The sequence below is a fragment of the Saimiri boliviensis genome, chromosome 15, assembly GCF_048565385.1.
Source record: "Saimiri boliviensis isolate mSaiBol1 chromosome 15, mSaiBol1.pri, whole genome shotgun sequence".
NCBI lineage: Eukaryota > Metazoa > Chordata > Mammalia > Primates > Cebidae > Saimiri > Saimiri boliviensis.
Window position 1 is genome coordinate 22976109 of NC_133463.1, and position 22936 is coordinate 22999044.

At 37.8% G+C, this 22936-nt stretch overlaps 1 protein-coding gene across 10 annotated transcripts in view; it reads left to right on the plus strand.

Moving 5' to 3' along the window:
- Positions 1–22936, plus strand: part of XKR9 (XK related 9) — a 112153-nt gene that overhangs the window by 79478 nt on the left and 9739 nt on the right. For 9 of the 10 annotated variants that reach the window (XM_074386762.1, XM_074386768.1, XM_074386765.1 and 6 more), the window contains one exon: positions 10726–10946. In XM_074386762.1, the coding sequence (XP_074242863.1) occupies positions 10726–10946 (221 nt within the window). Of the gene's footprint in view, positions 1–3347; positions 3512–10725; positions 10947–22936 lie in introns of those variants that run through there. The other variant, XM_074386770.1, reaches the window with a different exon arrangement.

Genomic DNA, 22936 nt, shown 5'->3' on the forward strand with positions numbered 1-22936 from the left:
GTAAAAGCGTTCCTATTTCTCCACATCTTCTCCAGGATCTGTTGTCTCCAGGTTTTTTGATGATCACCATTCTAACTGGTGTGAGGTGGTATCTCAATGTGGTTTTGATTTGCATTTCTCTAATCACCAGTGATGATGAGCTTGCTTTATTTCATATTTTTTTTTTTGCCACATAAATGTCTTCTTTTGAAATGTGTCTGTTCATATCCTTTGCTTACTTTTTAATGGTTTTTTTTTTCTTGTAAATTTGTTTAAGTTCTTTGTAGATTTTAGATATTAGCCCTTTATCAGTTGGGTAGATTCCAAAAATTTTTTTCCCATTTGTTGGTTGCCAGTTCACTCTATCAATAGTTTCTTTTGCTGTGCAGAAGCTCTTAAGTTTAATTAGATCCCATTTGTCTATTTTGGCTTTTGTTGCCATTGCTTTTTGTGTTTTAGTCATGAAGTCCTTACCTATGCCTATGTCCTGAATGGTATTGCCTAGGTTTTTTCCTAGAGTTTTTATGGTTAGACCTCATGTTTAAATCTTTAATCCATCTAGAGTTAATGTTTGTATAAAGTGTAAGGAAGGGGTCTAGGTTCAGCTTTCTGCATATGGCTAGCCAGTTTTCCCAGCACCATTTATTAAATTGGGAATCCTTTCCCCATTGCTTGTTTTTGTCAGGTTTGTCAAAGATCAGATGGTTGTAGATGTGTGGTTTTCTTTCTGAGGCCTCTGTTCTGTTCCATTGGTCTATATCTCTGTTTTGGTACCAGTAATGTGCTGTTTTGATTACAGTAGCCTTGTAGTATAGTTTGAAGTCAGGTAGCGTGATGCCTCCAGCTTTGTTTTTTCTTTTTTTTCCTTAGGATTGTCTTGGCTGTGTGGGCTCTTTTTTGGTTCCATATAAAGTTTAAGGTGTTCTTTTTCCAGTTCTGTGAAGAAAGTCAATGGTAGCTTGATGGGGGTAGCATTGAATCTATAAATTACTTTGGGCAGTATGGCCATTTTCACCATATTGATTCTTCCTAACCATGAGCATGGAATGTTTTGCCATTTGTTTATGTCCTCCCTTATTTCCTTGAACAGTGGTTTGTAGTTCTCCTTGAAGAGGACCTTCACATCCCTTGTTAGTTGTATTCATAGGTATTTTATTCTCTTTGTAGCCATTGTGAATGGGAGTTCTCTCATGATTTGGCTCTCCGTTTGTCTGTTATTGGTGTGTAGGAATGCTTGCAATTTTTGCACATTGATTTTGTATCCTAGGACTTTGCTGAAGTTGCTTATCAGCTTAAGGAGAATTTGGGCTGAGATGACAGGGTTTTCTAAATATGCAATCATGTCATCTGCAAACAGGGACAATTTGATGTTCTCTCTTCCTATTCAAATGCTCTTTATTTCTTTCTTTTGCCTGATCACTGTAGCCAGAACTTCCAATACTACATTGAATAGGAGTGGTGAGAAAGGGCATCCTTGTCTTATGCTAGTTTTCAAAGGGAATGCTTCCAGTTTTTTTCTCATTCAGTATGATATTGGTTGTGTGTTTATCATAGATAGCTCTAATTATTTTTAGATATGATCCATTGATACCTATTTTATTGAGAGTTTTTAGCGTAAAGCACTGTTGAATTTTGTTGAAGGCCTTCTCTGCATCTATTGAGATAATCATGTGGTTTTTATCTTTAGTTCTGTTTATGTGCTGGATTATGTTTATAGATTTGCAGATGTTGAACCAGCCTTGTATCCCTGGGATGAAGCCATCTAGATTGTGATGGATAAGCTTTTTGATGTAGTTTTGGATTAGGTTTGCCAGTATTTTATTGGAAATTTTTGCATCAATGTTTATCATGGATATTGGCCTGAAAGTCCTCCATGCTCTTCTTGTGATAGTGAGTGAGCTTTCACCAGAGCTGATGATTTTATAAGTGTTTTGACAGTTCCTCCTTCACACACTCTTGTTTTCTCTTGGCTGCTGCCATGTAAGATGTGCCTGTTTCCCCTTCTACCATGATTGAAAGTTTCCTGTGGCCTCCCTAGCCATATGGAACTGTGAGTCAATTAAACCTCTTTTGTTTATAAATTACCTAGTCTCAGTGTAGTATCTTTATTGCACTGTGAGAACAGATTAATACAGGGTGCTCCTGCATTGGGTCATGTTGTTTGTGTGGTTGTTTTACAGTAACACTGGTCTATGTGTTTTTTTTTTTTTTTTTTTTTTTTTTTGAGAAGGAGTGTCACTCTGTCATCCAGACTGGAGTGCAATGGCATGGTCTTGGCTCACTGTAACCTCCTCCTCCCATGTTCAAGAGACTCCCACCTCAGCCTTCTGAGTAGCTGGGACTACAGGCATGTGCCACCACACCAAGCTAATTTTTGTATTTTTATTAGAGACAGAGTTTCACTATGTTGGCCAGGATGGTCTTGAGCTCCTGACCTTGTGATCTGCCTGCCTCGGCCTCCCAAAGTGCTGAGATTACAGGCATGAGCCACCACGCCTGGCCTGGTCTATGTGTTTAAGTGTGTTTTGTATTAGCTGGTAGCAGTCTGTATTTACTGCTCCTTTCAAGATCTCTTGAAAGGTAGATTTGGTAGTAATGAAGTTCCTCAATATTTGCTTAGCTGAAAAGGATCTTATTGCTCCTTCACTTAGTTTCGCTGGATATGAAATTCTTGGTTGAAGATATTTTTCTTTAAGAATGTGGAATATAGACCCCAATCTCTTCTGGCTTGTAGGGTTTTAGCTGAGAGGTCCACTGTTATCCTGATGTGGATCCCTTTGTAGGTGACTTGCCCTTTCTCTCTATCTTCCTTTAACATTCTTTCTTTCATTTTGACCTTGAAAGATCTGACAATTACATGTTTTAGGGATGATCTCCTTGTGTAGAATCCTTCAGGAGTTCTCTGTATTTTCTGAATTTGACTGTTGGCCTCTCTAGCAAAGTTGGGGATGCTTCCATGGATGATATCCTGAAAGATATTTTTCAAGTTGTTAAGATGTTTGCTTTCTCTCCTTCTCTTTCAGAGATGACAATGACTCATAGATTTGGCTTCTTTACATGTAAAGAATTCCATACTTCTTGGAGGTTTTGTTTATTCCTTTTTATTCTTTTTTCTTTATTTTTGTCTGATTGTCTTATTTCATAGAACCAGTCTTCAAATTCTAAGATTGTTTTCTCAGCTTGGTTTATTCTGCTGTTAGTACTTGTAATTGCATCGTGAAATTCTTGTATTGTGTTATTCAACTCTGCCAGACCCATTAGGTTCTTCTTAATACCTGCTATTTCGTTCGTCAGCTCCTGTATCACTTTGTTGTGATTCTTATTTTTCTTGGATTGACTTTTGCCATTCTCCTTAATCTTGATGATCTTCATTCCTATTCATATTCTGAATTTTATTTCTGTCATTCCAGCCAGTACAGCCTGGTTAAGAACTCTTGATGGAGACCTGGTGTTGCCATTTGGAGGACATATGACAGACACTCAGCATTCGAGTTACTGGAGTTCTTGTACTGGTTCTTTCTCATCTCTGCATGTAGGTATTTCTTTAACTGCAGTGCAGATTAAGTATAGTCAATAGACTTCTTTTCTGGATGTTTTCACTAGGCTGAGGCTTTGTGTAGGGTCTTTATTTGAAACTGACTTCTTGTCTCTGGTTTCAGTGGGAATATATCAGTGAGGCATTTTTGGTGTTGAAGCTTTGGGGTATGATCCAGCAGGTGACATTTAGGCTTATCAGTCAGTTGGTAGACTCTTGCTTGATTGTGTGGCTCCATGTTTCCTTACAGTTGCAACTGTGTTCTTTGTCAGTGCTCTGAAAGTATGGATTCTTCTCTCCCTTGAGTGCTGGCTGTGATTTACAACTTTTCACTCTTGGGCTGCCCACTGCAGCCCTGGGACAGTCTTAATGCTTATGTTCCTTCTCCAGGTTAGAGGCAGCAGAGGAAAAGATCATAGTACTGGTTGTGGCCAAGGGTCATTTGCTTGACTCCTGGGGGCTCCACCCCAGAGAGATGCAGGTCAGCAATTGCTCATTGCAGTCAGCCCAAGATGGAGGGTTTTTGCTGTGGGTCCAAGCCAGAGGTTTTCTGTTTTGTGACAAGCTATGTAGAGCATGGGGGACCTGTGGGAGATTGGTTGGCCTCTTCTTCTTAGGTTGATTGCAGCTCATTGGAGGTGGGGATAAGGCACTTGGGCTCTTTGTTCCTTTGTTAGTCCGAGGGTGGCAAGGCCAGTTCTGCTGCAGAGGCAGTGGCAAGAGGCTTTCAGTTGCCCCCGGACGCTCTGTCCATGGAATTACTGAGTTGGTACTGGCTTGGTAGCTCTAGCAGGGGGTGGTTGGAGGCTCAGGGATGGCAGACCTGCCCAGTGAGCAGATGTGGGAATGGGCGCCCATGTAACAGTCTGGGCACTTCTCGGTAGGACTGCTGTGGTATGCTTAGGGCCTGCTCCAGTCCTAGTCACCTCAGATTTTCCAGAACTTAGAGGTGTTACTAGTGAAGGCTGTGAAACAGCAAAATGGTAGCCTGCCCCTTTTTCTGGGATCTTTGTCCCAGGGAGGTATGGAACAGTTGCCAGCTTAAAGACATCTGTAGGAAGTGGCTGCAGACCCTGGATATGAGGTCCCACCCAGTGAGGAGGAACAGGATTGGGACCCACTTAAAAAGCAGTCTGGCTGCATTTTCACAGGGCAGTTGTGTTGTGCTGGGGGTCCACTTCAGCCCCCAGTCACCTCAGACACTCTGAAACCCAAAGTTGTAATGACTAAGTTGCCCAAACAACAAAGATGGTGGCCTGCAACTCTCTCTGGGAGCGCTGTCCCAGGAGGAATTCAGATCTCTGTTGGCTGGAAAGCTTGGATGGGGGTGGCTGAAGGCCCTGGTTGGGAGGTCCTGCCCAGTGAAAAAGAATGGGATCAGGTACCTGCTTAAAGCAGTAGTCTGGCCTGTTTTGGTAGAGTGGCTGTGCTGTGCTGTGCTGTGCTGTGCTGTGCTGTGGGAATTCCTTCTACCTTGGGTAGACTCAGACTCTCCAAAGCCTGAAGGCTGGAATGGCTAAGGTGCCTGAATAGCAAAGATGGCAGCCTACCCTTCCTCCCAGGAGCTCCTTCTTAGGGAGGTGCAATGGGCTGGTGCTGTTCAGCCCTCTAGATTCAGCCTCTTTTCTAGGGGTATGCACAGGCCTAACCTCCTACTTTGCCAAAGCTGCAGCTACTTTTGCTGGAAAGCCCAAATATCTAAGCCTTCAGAGTCTCCATGGATACCTGAATGACTGCTCTGCTGAGACTCTATGTAGCTCTGTCCATCAGACTAAAGTCCAAAGGCCCTGGTGGAGTGGGTTCACAAGATCTCCTGACCTGAGAGTTGTAAATATCTGTGGGAGAAGCATGGTTTCTCCAGGTTGCCGATTCACTCACCGCTTCCTTAGGTTGTGGAGAATCCCTTGGCTCTGTGTTGTTCCCAGGTGGCTGTTGTCCTGCCTTGTTTTTCTTTGTTCTCTGGGTCAGGTTGTTTCCTTGATTAATTCCAATGTGAGTACCTGAATGTTTCAGTTGAAGGTGTATTTACTCACCCCTTCTATTTCTCTTCGTGAGAACCAGGCACACTAGCTGCTTCTAGTCAATCATCTTGACCACTTCACAACCTCACCCTTTTCCTTTCTCTTTGTATATTTTTAGTTCGGGCAGTGGCAGAATACTAAGATAGTGAGAAATAAGCAAAATTTAGAACCGTTTATAAAAATGGGCCAAATTAACCAAAGGTTTGTCCAGGTTTAGTATTGAAAAACCTTAGATTTGCTGAATTTTGGATTTCTCTAAGGAATAGAAACATTGAATTCATGTTGGTAGATGAAAGACAAGGAATATCAACATGAATTACTTATTAGTTATGTGTGCCTGTTGCTACTGTGTATGCTATTACTGCTGAGGGGCCTGTGGAGTAGAATGTTTCATTTTCCAGAATATAAATTAAATGACAGTTTTGTATTTCAATTTTATGTGTGATTTGTGATAAAAACCTTTCTTTGCCAAAGCAGAGTTTTCTTTTGATAGCTATATGAAAGGCATTTGAATTATTTAAAATATGGAAATGACTTTTGTTCTTTTTAATACATAAAAAAATGTTTAAATTATATTAAAAACTTCCTCCCACAGATTCTTAAGCTCTTCTATGGAGTGGGCTTAAGATGTGTGTTAAATAGTTAAACTCTCTTTCTTACCTATTTTTTATTTTAAAACTCCTTAGAGAGAGGTCATGTAGTCATGTTCAAATTTATTAGGGTTCTATATTTATAAAACCTTAAGATAAATTTTACCTCAATCTCCAAATCTTTGGGGTTTTAAAAAAATGTTGGTTATTGATTTCTCACTTAAATTTATTATAACAACATACTTCATAGGTTTACAGTCTTTTTACATTTATTAAAACTTGTTTTTATAGCCCAGCATGTAGTCTAACTTCATGACTATTTCATATGCATTTGAAAATAATTTCTAATTTTTAGTTATTGAATGTAATGTTCTGTAAATATCAATTAGATCAGTTAGGCAGATAATGCTAAATTATCTATATTCTTACTGATTTTTTTAAGGTCTCCTTTTCCTTTCAATTACTGAGAGTCAGGTGATAAAATTTTCAACTGAGAATATGGATTTATCTCTTTCTCCCTTTACTTTTGACAGTTTTTGCTTTGTGTATCTTAAAATTCTGTTATTAGGTGCATACAGATTTAAAAATGTTATGTATTAATGATGAATTTATTCTTATATTATTATGACATGATAATTCTCTTTATCTCTGGTAGTATTCCTTGAGTTGAAGTCTATTTTGTCTGGGACATTGATATAGCCATATCAGGTTTTTATTTGGTGATTTCCTTTAAAACTATCTGAGTATTTATGTTTAAAGAGAGTCTCTTGCAAATCACATGAAGTTATATCTTGCTTTTTAAAAATCCAGTTTGTAAATCTCTTCTAATTGGAGTGTTTAATCCACTTGCATTTACTGTAATTATTGATATGGTTGTTTTCTGGCTTTCGTTGTTTCTGATGAGAGGTCAGCCAACATTCTCATTGTTTCCCTGTGAGGAGTATGTCGTTTTTTCTCTATTTTTCATGCTTTCTTTTTGTATTTGATTTTCAGCAATTTGAGTAAGATATGCCTGTGTATGATGTTTTGGGTATTTATTTTGCTTGGGTTCATTGAGCTTTTTGAGTCTATGTTACTGGTTTTGATCAAATGTAGCAAATGTTTTGGGTTAATATTTTGTCAAAGATTTTTTAATGCCCCCTCTCTTTTCTTCTAGGACATTAATTTTACCTGTTATTGTTGTTCTGTTCATTTTGTTCTCCTAAATTTTTCCCCTATGTGCTTTAGTTTGGGTGATTTCTGTTGATCCTTAATCTTAGTCTAGTGAGGTCTTAAAGCTCTTGAGTGTTAGTCTAGTGAGGTGGCTATAACAGGTTTTAGACAACAAAAATTTATTTCTCTCTTCTGGTGGCTGGGAAATCCAAGAGCAAGGTGCTGGAAGATTTGGTGTGTGGTGAAGATCTGATTTCTGGTTCATAGGTAGTGCCTTCTCATGGTATTCTCACATGGTGGGTGGGCAAGGCAGCTCTCTAGGGCTTCTTGTATAAGAGCACTAATGCCATTCATTTTATTATCTTCCAAAGGCTCTCCACTTCAACATCACATTGGGGATTAGGTTTCAGCATATGAATTTTGGGTTAACACAGACGTTTGATCTATTATACCTGTCTTCATGTTCACCAATCTTACTTTTGTTACTCTTTTCTGCCTTGTTTTATTTTATGTTTTGTCGAATTTATATTTGTAATCAGTAGGGGAATTAGGCTGATATGATGTAATTCATCATTATTGGAAGCTGTTTTTTTAAATTTCAAATAAAAGAAGACATAGGGATAAAAATATGGGAATACACTATGTTAAGAAAGCCCTCTCTATTTTTTTTTTTTTTTGGCCTATTTATTTGTTTCATTGAAGTGAAAGAGTGTCCTATTGGTTAAAAAATCATATCCCCTTTTCCATGAAATACCCTCAGATAAGCAGAACTTACTGTAGATTTGCCATTAATTGTTGTGGAATTAGAAAATATTTCTACCTAAAGACACATGAAATGTGAATGTGTACATTTGTAAGTAGCACTATCTGTTTTGTTTTTAACAGACACTTAACATGTGCCATGTCCTGGTCTAAGCCTTTTACAAATATTAACTCATTTAATTCTCACATCAACCCAGTGAGGCAGGTATGATGACTAGCCTTATTTTCTGGATGAGGAAACTGAAGCACAGAGAGATTAAATAAGGAAGTAGTGGAGCCAGAATTTGAACCAGGGCATTCTGACATTATTAGAGTCTGCATTCTTAACTACTTTGCTCTGCTACCTCTCTCAATTCTGCTGTGTGTAATAATTATGCTCTAGGTATGTATCTGTTTATATTTGCGAATTTCTCAAGCTTTTAAATAGTGTCTACTCTACTGGATTATAAACCACTTCAAGAATAGGAATCACTTACTCTCTACTATGCCAGATACTCAGAAAAGGCTAAAACACAACTTTTCTTATAAATCTTGCTTATAAATCCTAGGCATTATTAACCACCTTTTTCTTCAGTAAGTTACAGCTCAACATTTGCCTTTCTAATGAATGACTATTTTTTTTTTTCTGCCTTATACTGCAGCTAGCAGTTTACAGGCTTGACCCTCCCATTGGGTTGTAAGGTCATTGAGGGTAGACAGCATGCCTTCATCATTTTTGTTGACATTCTTCCCTACCCTGGCATCTAGCCCACATTGAGTATAATAGATCATGTTAATCCAGAACTGTGATGGTAAAAATATGCTTATTTTGGCCAGATAAAGAATCCTTGCATGTTTATATATTTATCGTTTACAATGGAAAAATCTTACATTTGTGTTGTACTTTCAGCTTTCCAAAATCCTTTCATAGCTACCATCTATTTATCTTATGGAAAAAAATGTCATGAGCTTGCTTTCATTTATTACTTTAGTAAATATTTCTTGAGCACCTATTATGTGCCAGATACTGTTCTAGTTGCTTAGGATATAGTAATGAACAAAATAAATCTGTTCTTTCATGTAGATTACATTCTTGTGAGAAGGTAAAAATAATAAACCAAAATAAATAATGTGTTAGGTAGTGATAATACTTAATAATAACTATGAAGAAAAATAATATGGGGTAAAGAGATAGAATATGATAGAGAGTACTACTTTAGATAGTATGGTCTGGAAGGTGTCTATAAGTAATATTTGAGTAGAGACCTGAGTGAAGTTAAGGAGCAAATTGAAGATGTTTGGAGTTTAGAAGAGTTCCAAACAGAGGGATTAGCAAAGACAAAGGCCTTTAAGTTGAGAAAAACAGCAAAGAGGCCATACTGGAAGTGTGAGAGAAATGAGATGGAAAGGTAGTTGTGGTAGCATGTGTGGGTGGTAGATCATGCAGGGCCTTGTAACATATGGTAAGGACTTTGGATTTCATTCTAAGTTTGTTAGAAATCACTGGAACATTTTCTACCCCAACGAGGAGTGACATCTGAATTATGTTTAAAATGTTTAATTTGAATTCTGTGTAGGGAATAGGTTATATGAGAGCAAGAGTAGAATCAGAGTGGCCAAGTATGAGACTATTGAAATAATACAGGGTAGAGAGTTGGCTGCTTAAACAGGGGTGGTAGTAGTGGAAGTGGTAAGAGTTGTTTAGATTATGGATATATTTGAAGTTAGAAACAAGAGCCAAGCAAACTTGCTGAGGAATTTTTATAGGACATGAAAAAAGAAGAGTTGGAATTATTCCTACATTTTTGGTCTGAGCACTATAGTTGAGTGTTATTACCATTTACTGAAATGGGAAACATTGGCAGAAGGAACAGGTTGAAACAGTGCATATATCACTGCCTTTATTTTTTATACGTGGAAACTGAGACATAGATGAAGAGTTTTGGTAGGCTTTGGGATAGAATCCAGGTTACCTTTTTGCTAGCCTCAGATTTCTTCTAAATAAATGTTTCAATTTTTTTGTTATTGATTTTATCTATAGGATGATAACTTGTGTTCACTTTAAAATTCTTTAAGAAGAAGACCCTGAGCAGGGATATTTCAAGAGTCTTTAAGGTTTTATATATTTTCTGGGATGGTAATGGTCAAAGAGCCTAGCACCTTGTAGGTATTGAGTAACTGAATCTTTCTAAAGGAAGATTCAATCTCATCTTCAACCTTGACATTCTCTTAAGGGAATATATCTGTGTTGTAGTTCAGATCAATTGCATGAATGGAAAATTGTAGTTTGTCTTTTAGAAAGTAGTGATTAAGACTAGAAATGATAAGATCTGGGTTTGGACCCTGTGTCTGCCCCTTACTATCTGTGTAACTTTCAGCAAATCACTTTGTCTTTCTCAGCTTTAGTTTTACCATTGTGAAATGGAATGATATGTACTTATCTCACATAATTATTGCAAAGATGAAATGAGTTTATATATATTTAATAGACCTAGTACACAAATGGCACTTCAAACATAAAAGTTTACAGGGTCTCAATCTCAATAAAGCCACTGTGAGATGTTTACAAACCATCTGTAATAGAGAGAGTTTGTGGAAAAATTGTGTACTTAAAACACATATTCCTTTTTCCAAATTATTATGTGTATTAACATATATGTTATAAAGAATGTAAGACTAAAGAGAAATGTTTATGTTTACTTTATAGGTATTGGTTTTCCTTGAAAAGGGGTTACCATGCAGCTTTCAAATATGACAGCAATACTAGTAACTTCGTGGAAGAACAAATTGATCTACATAAAGAAGTTATAGATAGAGTGACTGATTTGAGCATGCTCAGACTATTTGAGACCTACCTGGAAGGCTGCCCACAACTTATTCTTCAGCTCTACATTCTTCTGCAGCATGGACAAGCAAATTTCAGTCAGTGTAAGTTTTTCTTAATGCCTTGTGTTAGATGGATGCCACTGAGACCTTATATCAACTACATAAATCTTTGGCAGACTTAAAAAGTTTTTAATACCTTAAAAATTATTTATCTTTTGAAAAGGAAGTACAGTAACATGGTTCAAATATCAAAAAAGTATTTAAAGATATACTGTCTTCATTTGCCCAGAGAGAAAACTATTGTCAGTTATTTGATGATTTTTTTCAGAGAATTTTTTAAAGCATATGTTCTTTTTTTTCTTTCTTCTTTACACAAATGGTAACATAAAATAAAAACTGTCTTGGCTTTTTGTGCCTCATAGTATATCTTGGAGATCTGTTCATATTAGTACAGAAAAAGTTCCGACATTCATATTTATTATCTGCATAGTATTGAAAATTGTGAATGTACCATAATTTAACAAGCTTCGTATTTATGTTAATTTCAGTTGTTTCTTAAATTTAACCATTGAAAAATGCTGCAGTGAGTAATCTTAATGCATATATACATTTGCGTGTACAAAGTATATCCATTGAGTAAATTCCCAGAAGTGGAATTACTGGGTAAAAGTGTAAATGCTAAAAAACTAATGAAAGTTTTGCAAGTTGCCAATGTGTTTGCTATTTTATAGTAGATTTACTCATTAAAAGTTTATTTCCATCTTCCTTTCTGAAAATCCTGTTAAAGGTATTTAACTTGAGATGTTAAAAAACTCTTTATTTGAAATATCAGTCCCAAACTGAATTAATGACTGGGGTTCCATTTCATCTCAAATTCATTTCGGGGGGTAAGATTGTTATCCTCCCTTGGAGTTCTTGCTGTCCTAGATTCACATGTGATATCAGTTAAATTGTATCTCTGTTCCCATTTTCCTGTAAACCTCTAGAACATAGCTCCTTCTAATATTTTTACCTTTACTTTGATTGTTAGTAAGATCCAAAAATGATTGTGCGTATGAGATTTTTATTGTGTATGAGATCTCTTTTTTGTGTTGCAAATAATTCCTGGATTGGGTTTTATATGATAAAGAACACTTAACAGTTCTGTATTCTATAGTTTTGGTTAAAAGCCCAAAATTTAGGCCTTACAGCCTGTATTATGGTGGCTCTCATGGTGATTCCAAGGGATACATAGCATCCGGACTACCCATGGGATCCAGTGATAGCTATCTTTATTTTCAATCTTCATCTATATAGTTTTTTCCTGAAGTAGGAAATTGAGGTAAGTTATTTAAAAATAGCATAAAATGAGATATAATTCAATTGTCTAACAATAGAGGAATTGGTAAATAAATTATTGTAGACTGTTAGTATGGAACATTATGTAGACGCTAGAGTGTTTATAAAGAACTTTTAATGACACAAGGAAGCAATTATAAAGTAAAATGTAGGCAAAAAACAGTTTATAAAATTTTCTGTGAGTACATTTTTAAGGTTGCAAAGAAATTATTATATAGAAAAATATCTGGGAGAAAATATGCCAAAATGTTAAGTGTGTGTGATTCTGGGTGGAGGAATTATGAATGAATGTTTTTATTTTAAAAATACTTTTCTGAATTTCCAAATTTTCTATAGTAACTATGTACAAAATTGTTATATGAGTTCTGAAATTAAATCAGTGATAAAAAAAACCTACCAAACAGAAAAAACCTTGGACCAGATTCATAGGCGAATACTATTAGATGTATAAAAAAGAGCTGGTATCAATTCTACTGAAACAATTCCAAAAAATTGAGGCGGGAATCCTCCCTAATTTATTCTCTGAGGTCAGCATCATTTTGATGCCAAAACCTGGCAGTGAGACAAGAACAAAACAAATCCCCAGGCCAATATCCTTGATGAACATAGACACAAAAATCCTCAACAAAATACTAGCAAATCAAATCTAGCAGCACATCAAAAGGCTGATCTACCATAATCAAGTAGGCTTTATTTCTAGGATGCAAGATTTATTCAATGTACATAAATCAATAAATGTGATTCATAATTACAACTAAAAATAACCACCTGATCATCTCAATAGACACAGAAAAGGCTTTTGATAATATTCAACATCTTTTCATGTTACAAATCCTCAACAAACGAGGCATCAAAGGATGCCCAGGAACATACCTAAAAATAATAGGAGCCATCTGTGACAAACCCACAGTCAACATCATACTGAGAATGGGCAAAAGCTGGAAGCATTCCTTTTGAGAACTGGAACAAGACAAGGATGCCCATTCTCACCACCCTTGCTATATATGGTGCTAGAAGTACTAGTCAGAGCAATTGAGTAAGTAAAAGAAATAAAAGGCATTCAAATAGGAAGAGATGAAGTAAACCTATCCCTGTTTGCAAACAATATGATTCTATACTTAGAAAACCCTGTGGTCTCTATCCAAAGGCTCCTAGAACTGATAAACAACTTCAGCAAAACTGGTATACAAGATGGATGTACAAAACAGTAGCATTTTTATACACCAGCCATGTCCAAGCTGAGAGCCAAATCAAGAATGCAATCCTATTTACAATAGCCACAAAAAAGAAAAAAACAACAAGGAATATAGCTAACCAGAGAGGTGAAAGATGTCTAAAATGAGAATTACAAAATACTGTTAAAAGAAATCGATGATGACACAAGCAAATAGAAAAACATTCCATGCTCATGGACAGGAAGAATCATTGTTAAAATGGCCATACTGTCCAAAGCAATGTACGGATTCAATGCTACTCCTATCAAACTATCATACAGAATTGAAAAAAGATTCTAAAATTCATATGAAACAAAAAGGAGCCCAAAGAGCAAAAGCAATCCTAAGCAAAAAGAAAAAAAGCTGTAGGCATCACACTACCTGACTTCAAACTATACTACAAGGCTCAGCTTTTGTACCACTATCAGCATGTAACCAAAACAGCATAATAGTGGTACAAAACAGACCCATAGACCAATGGAACAGGTTAGAAGATTCAGAAATAAAGCCTCATACCTACAACCATCTGATCTTCGACAGAGTTGACAATAACAAGCAACAGAGAAAGGACTCTCTATTCAATAAATGGTACTGGGATAACAAGCTAGCCATAGAGATTGAAACTGGACCACTTCCTTTTACCATATACAAAAATCAACTTAAGATGGATTAAAGACTTACACATAAAATATAAAACTATAAAAACTCTAGAAGAAAATCTAGGAAATACCATTCTAGACATAGACCTTAGCAAAGATCTCATGACAAAGACTACAAAACTGATGGCAGGCTGGGCGCAGTGGCTCACGCCTGTAATCACAGCACTGTGGGAGGCTCAGGTGGGTGGATCTCTTGAGATCAGGAGTTTGAGACCAACTTGGCCAGCATGGTGAAACCCCGTCTTATTAAGCATACAAAAAAATTTCTGGGCATGGTGGCATGTGCCTGTAATCCCAGCTACTCTGGAGGCTGAGGCAGGAGAATTGCTTGAACCCAGGAGGCAGAGGTTGCAGTGAGCCAAGATTGTACCACCGTACTCCAGCCTGGGTGACAGAACGAAACTCTGTCTCAAACAACAACAACAACAAAAACAAACAAATAAAAAGCAATTGCAACAAAAACCAAAGCTGACAGGTGTGACTGAACTAAAGAGCTTCTGCACAGAAAAAGAAACTATCAGCAGAGTCAACAAACAACCTACAGAATGGAAGAAAATATATGCAAGCTATGCATCTAGCAGAGGTCAAAATCTGGAAACTATAAGAAACTTAAATCAATAAGCAGAGAACAAACAATCTCATTAAAAATGGACAAAGGGCATGAACAGACACTTCTCAGAAAAAGACATACCTGCAACACAAGCATATGAAAAGCTCTATATCACTAACAATTAGGGAAATGCAAATCAGAACCACAGTAAGATACCCTCTCACACCAATCAGAATGACTATTACTGAAAAGTCAAAAAATAACAGATGTAGGTGAGGTTGCAGAGAAAAGGGGACTCTTACACAAACTGTTGGTGGGAATGCAAATTAGTTCAGCCATTGTGGAAAGCAGTTTAGAGATTTCTTAAAGAACTTAAAACAGAATTACCATTCAACACAGCAGTCTCATTACTGGGTATATACTCAAAGGAATATAGTTGTTATACCACAGAAACAAATGCAGATGCTCATTGCAGCACTTTTCCTAATAGCAAAGACATGGAATCAACCCACACATCAATCGTGAACTGGATAAAGATAATGTGCTATATATATACCATGGAATACTACATAGTCATAAAAAAGAATGAAATCATGTTCTTTGCAGCAACATGGATGCAGATGGAGGCCACTCTCCTAAGTGAATTAATGCGGGAACAGAAAACCAAATACCATGCGTTCTCACTTATAAGAAGGGGCTAAATGTTGAGTACACAGGAACACAAAGAAGGGAAAAATAGACTCTGGGGCTAACTTGAGGATGGAGGATGGAAAGAGGGTGAGGATATAAAACTATGTATTAGATGCTAGACTCACTACCTGGATGTGGAAATTGTTTGTACACCAAATCCCAGTGATACATAGTTTACCCATGTAACAAAACCTGCACATGTACCCTTGAAACTTAAAAGTTGGAAGAAAAAAAATCAGGTTATATATAGTAGTACTTCAGAAGACTGAACATATTCTTTTATTTCTGCTCCTTCTGAAATCATACTTTTATTTCTGTTCCTTCTAAAATCACAGTAAAAGAGTAAAAACAACGTTAGTACATAATGACAGAGATTGCAGAGTAGAATAGCAGATTAGAAATATCAATAAATGTTTAGAAGATGGAAAGCAGATGGAAAACCTAGGTTATTTGAATCAACCCTTCCAGTGACAGGGTAAATTATTCACTTCTTCCACTGAAAATATCTGAAAATACTGGATAAAATATCTTTAAAAATATTTCTGAAACATAACATCTGAAACAACAGCCCAAAATATGCATGACAGTGGGAATGCAGCATGGTTAAGTAGGACTCTGAAGGCAGTTATGCCCTGAGGGTTTTACTGAACTTTATAAACAAGAAATTCAAGTTTGATGACTTTTCAGGGTACAGAAGACACAAGACAAAATTCAGGGTCCTCACAACCTTGGTGAGGAACCTCTTTTCTAGTAAATTATAATTCATAAAACTCAGACTCCAAAAGGTACCCTTCTTAGGGTAAAAGTAAAGTTACCTACCTGACTTCTGACTTCAAAGAGTTTGCAAGTAATAGTGTGTTGATGCTGAGTAGAGCAGAGAAAAATGTCCTTGTGTCTTTTCATGATACCTTAGTTGTTTTGGTGCTATAAACTACTGTCAAACTTTTGTTTTCCATTGAAAATATTTGTAAAAATTATTTGAGGCCTAGGAGAAGGTGAATTCTTCCAGGAAGGATGTATTCTTGTTTCTGCCAGACACGTAGGAGTCCTATCAGTCTAGAATCACTCTAAACTATATTCATGGCTTGTCTTTCATTTGAGTTTTTGTTTCTTTGTTTTGCAGGGGAAGTTATTTTGTTTGTTTTTTGGACTAGTCAACAGTTGTAAATTTTGATTGCAAAAATGTACACCTTCTCAGACACTGGATCCCATGGCTAGTCCAGATGCTATGTATCCCTTGGAATCATCATGAGATCTACCATAATACAGGCTGTAAGGCCTAAATTTATACTTTGCATCTGGTAATTTCCAAAAGTTGACTGTTAGTATGGAACATTATGTAGACACTAGAGCAGGTGTCCCCAAACTTTTTACACAGGGGGCCAGTTCACTGTCCCTCAGACCATTGGAGGGCCACCACATACTGTGCTCCTCTCACTGACCACCAATGAAAGAGGTGCCCCTTCCTGAAGTGCGGCGGGGGGCCAGATAAATGGCCTCAGGGGGCCACATGTGGCCCATGGGCTGTTGTTTGGGGACGCCTGCACTAGAGTGTTATAAAGAACTTTTAATGACACAAGGAAGCAATTATAAAGTAAAATGTAGGAAAAAAACCAGCCTTGCATCCCAGGGATGAAGCTGACTTGATCATGGTGAATAAGCTTTTTGATGTGCTGCTGGATTCTGTTTGCCAGTATTTTATTGAGGATTTTTGCATTGATGTTCATTAGGGATATTGGCCTGAAATGTTTTTGTTGTTGTTGTGTCTCTGCCAGGTTTTGATGTCATGATGATGCTGGTCTCATAAAATGAGTTAGGGAGGAGTCGCTCTTTTTCTATTGCTTGGCATAGTTTCAGAAGAAATGGTACCAGCTCCTCTTTGTACCTGTGGTAGAATTCATCTGTGTATCTGTCTGATCCTGGGCTTTTTTTTTTTTGGTTGGTAGGCTATTAATTACTGCTTCAGTTTCAGAACTTGTTATAGGTCTATTCAGGGATGTGACTTATTTATTGTTTAGTCTTGGGAGGGTGTATGTATTTATCCATTTTTTTTTTTTTTTAGATTTTCTAGTTTATTTGTGTAGAGGCATTCACAGTATTCTCTGAGGGCAGGTTGTATTTCTGTGGGATCAGTGATGATCTCCCCTTATCATTTTTATTGTGTCTATTTGGTTCTTCTCTCCTTTTTATAAATTAGTCTTGCTAGCAGTCTATTTTGTTAATCCTTTTTTAAAAACCAGGGCTAATATCCAGAATCTAGCAAAAAAAAAAAAAAAACAAAAAAACCCAAAACTAATATATAAGAAAAAAACCAGACAAACCCATTCAAAAGTGGGCAAAGGATATGAACAGACACTTCCCAAAAGAAGACATACATGAGGCCAACAAACATATGAAAAAATGCTCATCATCATGGGTCATTAAAGAAATGCAAATCAAAACTACATTGAGATATCATCTCATGCCAGTTAGAATGGTGACCATTAAAAAATCTGAAGACAACAGATGCTGGAGAGGATGTGGAGAATAGGGACACTTTTACATTGTTGGTGGGAGTGTTCAGCCATTGTGGAAAACAGTGTGGTGATTCCTCAAGGATCTAGAAATAGAAATTCGATTTGATCCAGCAATCCCATTACTGGGTATATACCCAGGGAATTATAAATTGTTTGATTATAAAGACACAGGCACACATATGTTCATCGCGGCACTGTTTACAATAGCAAAGACCTGGAACCAACCCAAATGCCCATCAATGATAGACTGGACAAAGAAAATGTAGTACATATACACCATGGAATACTACACAGCTATAAAAAATGATGAGTTCGTGTCCTTTGTAGGGACTTGGATGAATCTGGAAACCATCATTCTCAGCAGACTGACACAAGAACAGAAAAACCAGATACCGCATGTTTTCACTCATAGGTGGGTGTTGAACAATGAGAACAGATGGACACAGGGAGAGGAGCATCACACACTGTAGTCAGTTGGGGGGCTAGGGGAGGGACAGTAGGAGGTGGGAAGGGTGGGGAGGGATAACATGGGGAGAAATGCCGAATATAGATGAAGGGGGAATGGAGGCAGCAAACCACCTTGTTGTGTATTTAGCATGATCTGCACATGTACTCCAGAACCTAAAGTACAATTAAAAAAAGAAGAAAAAATAAAAAATAAAAAAAAGTCCAAAAAAAAAAAAAGAAAAAGATTTATTGATTTTTTTGAAGGAGTTGTTGGGTCTCTATCTCCTTCAGTTCTGCTCTGATCTCAGTTACTTCTGCCAGCTTTTGAATTTGTTTGCTCTTGCTTCTCTAGTTCTTTTAATTGTGATGTTAGGGTATTGATTTTAGATCTGTCTCGCTTTCTGATGTGAGCATTTAGTGCTATAAACTTCCATCTAAACACTGCTTTAATTGTGCCTCAGGATTCTGGTATGTTGCGTCTGTTCTCATTGGTTTCAAAGAACTTACTTATTTCTGTCTTTATTTTGCTGTTTCCCAATAGTCATTTGGGAGCAGGTTGTTCAGTTTCTATGTAGTTGTGCAGTTTTGACTGAGTTTCTTAATCTTGAGTTCTAATTTGATTGCACTGTGGTCTGAGAGACTGTTAGGATTTTTGTTCTTTTGCATTTGCTGAGGAGCATTTTACTTCCAATTACGTGGCCAATTTTAGAATAAGTGCTATGTGGTGCTGAGAATAATGTATATCCTGTTGATTTGGGGTGGAGAGTTCTGTAGATGTCTATTAGGTCTGCTTGGTCCAGAGCTGAGTTCAAGTCCTGAATATCCTTGTTAATTTTCTGTTTCATTGATCTAATATTGACAATGGAGTGTTAAATTCTCCCACTATTATTGTGTGGGAGTCTAAGTCTATTTTAGGTCTCTAAGAACTTGCTTTATGAATCTGGTTGCTCTGTATTGGGTTCATATATGTTTAGGATAGTTAGCTCTTCTTGTTGCATTGATCCCTTTACCATTATGTAATGCCCTTTTTGGTCTCTTTTGATCTTTGTTGGTTTAAAGTCTGTTTTATTGGAGACTAGGATTGCAACCCCTGCTTTTTTTTTTAATTTTTTTTGCTTTTCATTTGCTTGGTAAATCTTCTTTCATTCCTTTATTTTGAGCCTATGTGTGTCTTTGAATGTAAGTTGAGTCTTTTGCATACAGCACACCAATGGGTCTTGACTCTTTCTCTTGCCAATCTGTATCTTTTAATTGGGGCATTTAGCCCATTTACATTTAATGTTAATATTGTTATATGTGAATTCGATTTTTTCATCATGATGCTAGCTGGCTATTTTGCGCATTAGTTGTTGCAGATTCTTTATAGTGCCGTAGTTCTGTATATTTTGGTGTGTTTTTGCAGTGGCTGGTACCAGTTTTTCTTTTTCGTATTTAGTTCTTCCTTCAGAGCGCTTGTAAGTTATACGTGGTGATGACAAAATCCCTCAGCATTTGCTTGTCTGTAAAGGATTTTATTTCTCCTTTACTTATGAAACTTAGTTTGTCTGGATGTGTAATTTTGGGTTGAAAATTATTTTATTTAAAATGTTGAATATTGGCACCCAGTGTCTTCTAGCTTGTAGGGTTTCTGCAGAGAGATTTGCTGTTAGTCTGCTGGGCTTCCCTTTGTACGTAACCTGATCTTCCTCTCTGGCTGCCCTTAATATTTTTTCCTTTGTTTCAACCTTGGAGAATCTGATGGTTATGTATATTGGGGTTGCTCTTCTTGAGGAATATCTTAGTGGTGTTCCCTGTATTTCCTGAAGTTGAATGTTGACCTTTCTTTCTAGGTTGGGGAAGTTCTCCTGGATAATATACTGAAGTGTGTTTTCCATTTTGCTTCCATTTTCTCCATTACTTTCAGGTATATAAATCAGTCATATGTTTGGTCTTTTCACATAGTTCCATATTTCTTGGAGGCTTTGTTTGTACCTTTCCATTCTGTTTTCTCTAATATTGTCTTCATGCCTTATTTCATTAAGTTGACCTTCAACCTTTGATATTCTTTCTTCTGCTTGATTGATTTGGCTATTGATACTTGTGTTTGCTTCATGAAGCTTTCATGCTGTATTTATCAGCTCCATCAGGTCATTTATGTTCTTCTCTAAACTGGTTATTTTAGTTAGCAGTTTCTGTAACTTTTTATCAGTGTTATTAGCTAACTTGCATTGGGTTAAAATATGCTCCTTTAGCTCAGAGGAGTTTGTTGTTACCCACCTTATGAAGCCCACTTCTGTCAGTTTGTCAAACTCATTCTCCATCTAGTTTTGTGCCCTTGCTGGAGAGAAGTTGCAATCCTCTGGAGAAGAGGAGGCATTCTGGCTTTTGGAATTTTCAGCATTTTTGTGCTGGTGATTTCTCATCTTCATGGATTTATCTAACTTTGGTCTTTGATGCTGATGACCTTTGGATGAGGTTTTTGGGTGGGTGTCCTTTTTATTGTTGTTGATGTTATTGCTTTCTGTTTGTTAGTTTTTTTTTGAACAGTCAGGCCCCTCTTCTGCAGATCTCATAGAGTTTGCTGGAGGTCCACTTCAGACCCTGTTTACCTGGGTATCACCAGGGGAGGTTGCAGAATAGCAAAGATTGCTGCCTGCTCCTTCTTCTGGAACTTTGTCCTCAAGGGGCACTGGCCTGATATCAGCCAGAGCTCTACTGTATAAAGTATCTGTCAACACCTGTTGGGGGTGCCTCCCAGTCAGGAGGTATGGGGGTCAGGGACCCAATTGATGAGGCAGTCTGTCCTTTAGCAGAGCTTGAGCATTATGCTGGGAGATCTGCTGCTCTCTTCAGAGCTGGCAGGCGGGAACATTTAAGTCTGCTGAAGCTGTGCCCACAACCATCTTTTCCCCCAGGTGTTCTGTCCCATGGAGATGGGAATTTTAGCCATAAGCCCCTGACTGGGGCTGCTGCCTTCTTTTTAGAGATGTCCTGCCCAATGAGAAGGAATATAGAGAGGCAGTCTGGCCACAGCTGCTTTGCCACACTGTGGTGATGAGTTCTGCTGTCTAAACTTCTGGGCCTCCTCAACACTGTCAGGGAGAAAACTGCCTACTGAAGCTTCAGTAATGGCACACACCCTCCCTGCACCAAGCTCGATCATCCAGGTTGACTTCAGACTGCTATGCTGGCAGCGAGAATTTTAAGCCAGTGGTTCTTATCTTGCTGGGCTCCCTGGGAGTGGGACCCACTGTGTGAGACCACTTGGCTCCCTGGCTTCAGTTTTCTTTCCAGGGTGTGAATGGTTTTGTCTTGCTGGGGTTCCAGGTGCCACTGGGGTACAAAAAAACCCCTCCTGCAACTAGCTTGATATCTTCCCAAACAGCCACCCAGTTTTGTGCTTGAAACCCAAGGTCCTGGTGGTATAGGCACACAAGGGGATCTCCTGGTCTGAGGGTTGCAAAAAACATAGGAAAATCATAGTCTCTGGGCCTGATAGCACAGTCCCTCATGGCTTCCCTTGGTTAGGGGAGGGAGATCCCTAGGCCCTTGCACTTCCTGGGTGAGGCAGCACCCCACCCTGCTTCTGCTTGCCCTCCATGGTCTGCACCCACTGTCTAACCAGTGCCAATGGGATGAACCAGGTACCTCAGTTGGAAATGCAGTAGTCTTCCACTTTCTGCATTGGTCTTGTTGGGAGCTGCAGACTGGAGTTGTTTCTATTTGGCCATCTTATTTTGGGTTCTCTTTTTCTGAGTATCTTCAGAGCAGCACCCCACTTCTGTTACCAATTTACTGTATTAGTATGTTCTCATGCTGCTATAAAGAACTGCATGAGATTGGGTAATTTATAATGAAAATAGGTTTAATTGACACATAGTTCTGTTGGGCTGGTAGGGGCCTCAGGAAACTTACAATCATGGTGGAAGAGGAAGAAGCACATCCTTCTTTACATGGCAGCAGGAGTAAGAATGAGAGCCTAGTGAAGGCAGAGGTCCCTTATAAAATCATCAGATCTCATAAGAACTTACTATCATGAGAATAGCATGGGGGAAACTGCCCCCATGATTCAATTACCTCCCACTGGGTTTCTCCCATGATGAATGGGAATTATGGGATTACAATTCAAGATGAGATTTGGGTGGGGACACAAAGTGAAACCATATCATAAGGTAAACACCAAATATTGATTTACCAAAAATTGTGATGTTGCTCTTTTGGGTCAATGGAGGAGGGAGAGGAAAATGGAAGAAGTGTGTACATATATATATGTATGTGTTAAAATTTTCTCTTTCCAAACAGGAAATCAATAAACAGTGTCTGAAATAAATTTAGCACAATATATATTTTATTTATAAATATGACAATAGATGTCAGGAGAAAAGCTAGAAGAGTTAATAGTGATTTCTTCTGGGGGTTACAACTGAGGGGTGAGGAGAGGTAGAGCAAGGTACTGCCATTTTTCTTACATGCTCTCTAGAAATTTTTAAAGTATGAGAGGACTTAAAAAAGTTCATGGGCTGGGTGTGGTGGCTCATTCCTGTAATCCCAGCACTTTGGGAGGCCAATGCGAATGGATCACTTGAGGTCAGGAGTTTGAGACCAGCCTGGCCAACATGGCAAAACTATCTCTACTGAAAATACAAAAATTAGTTGAGCATGGTGGTGGACACCTGTAATCCAAGCTTCAGGAGGCTGA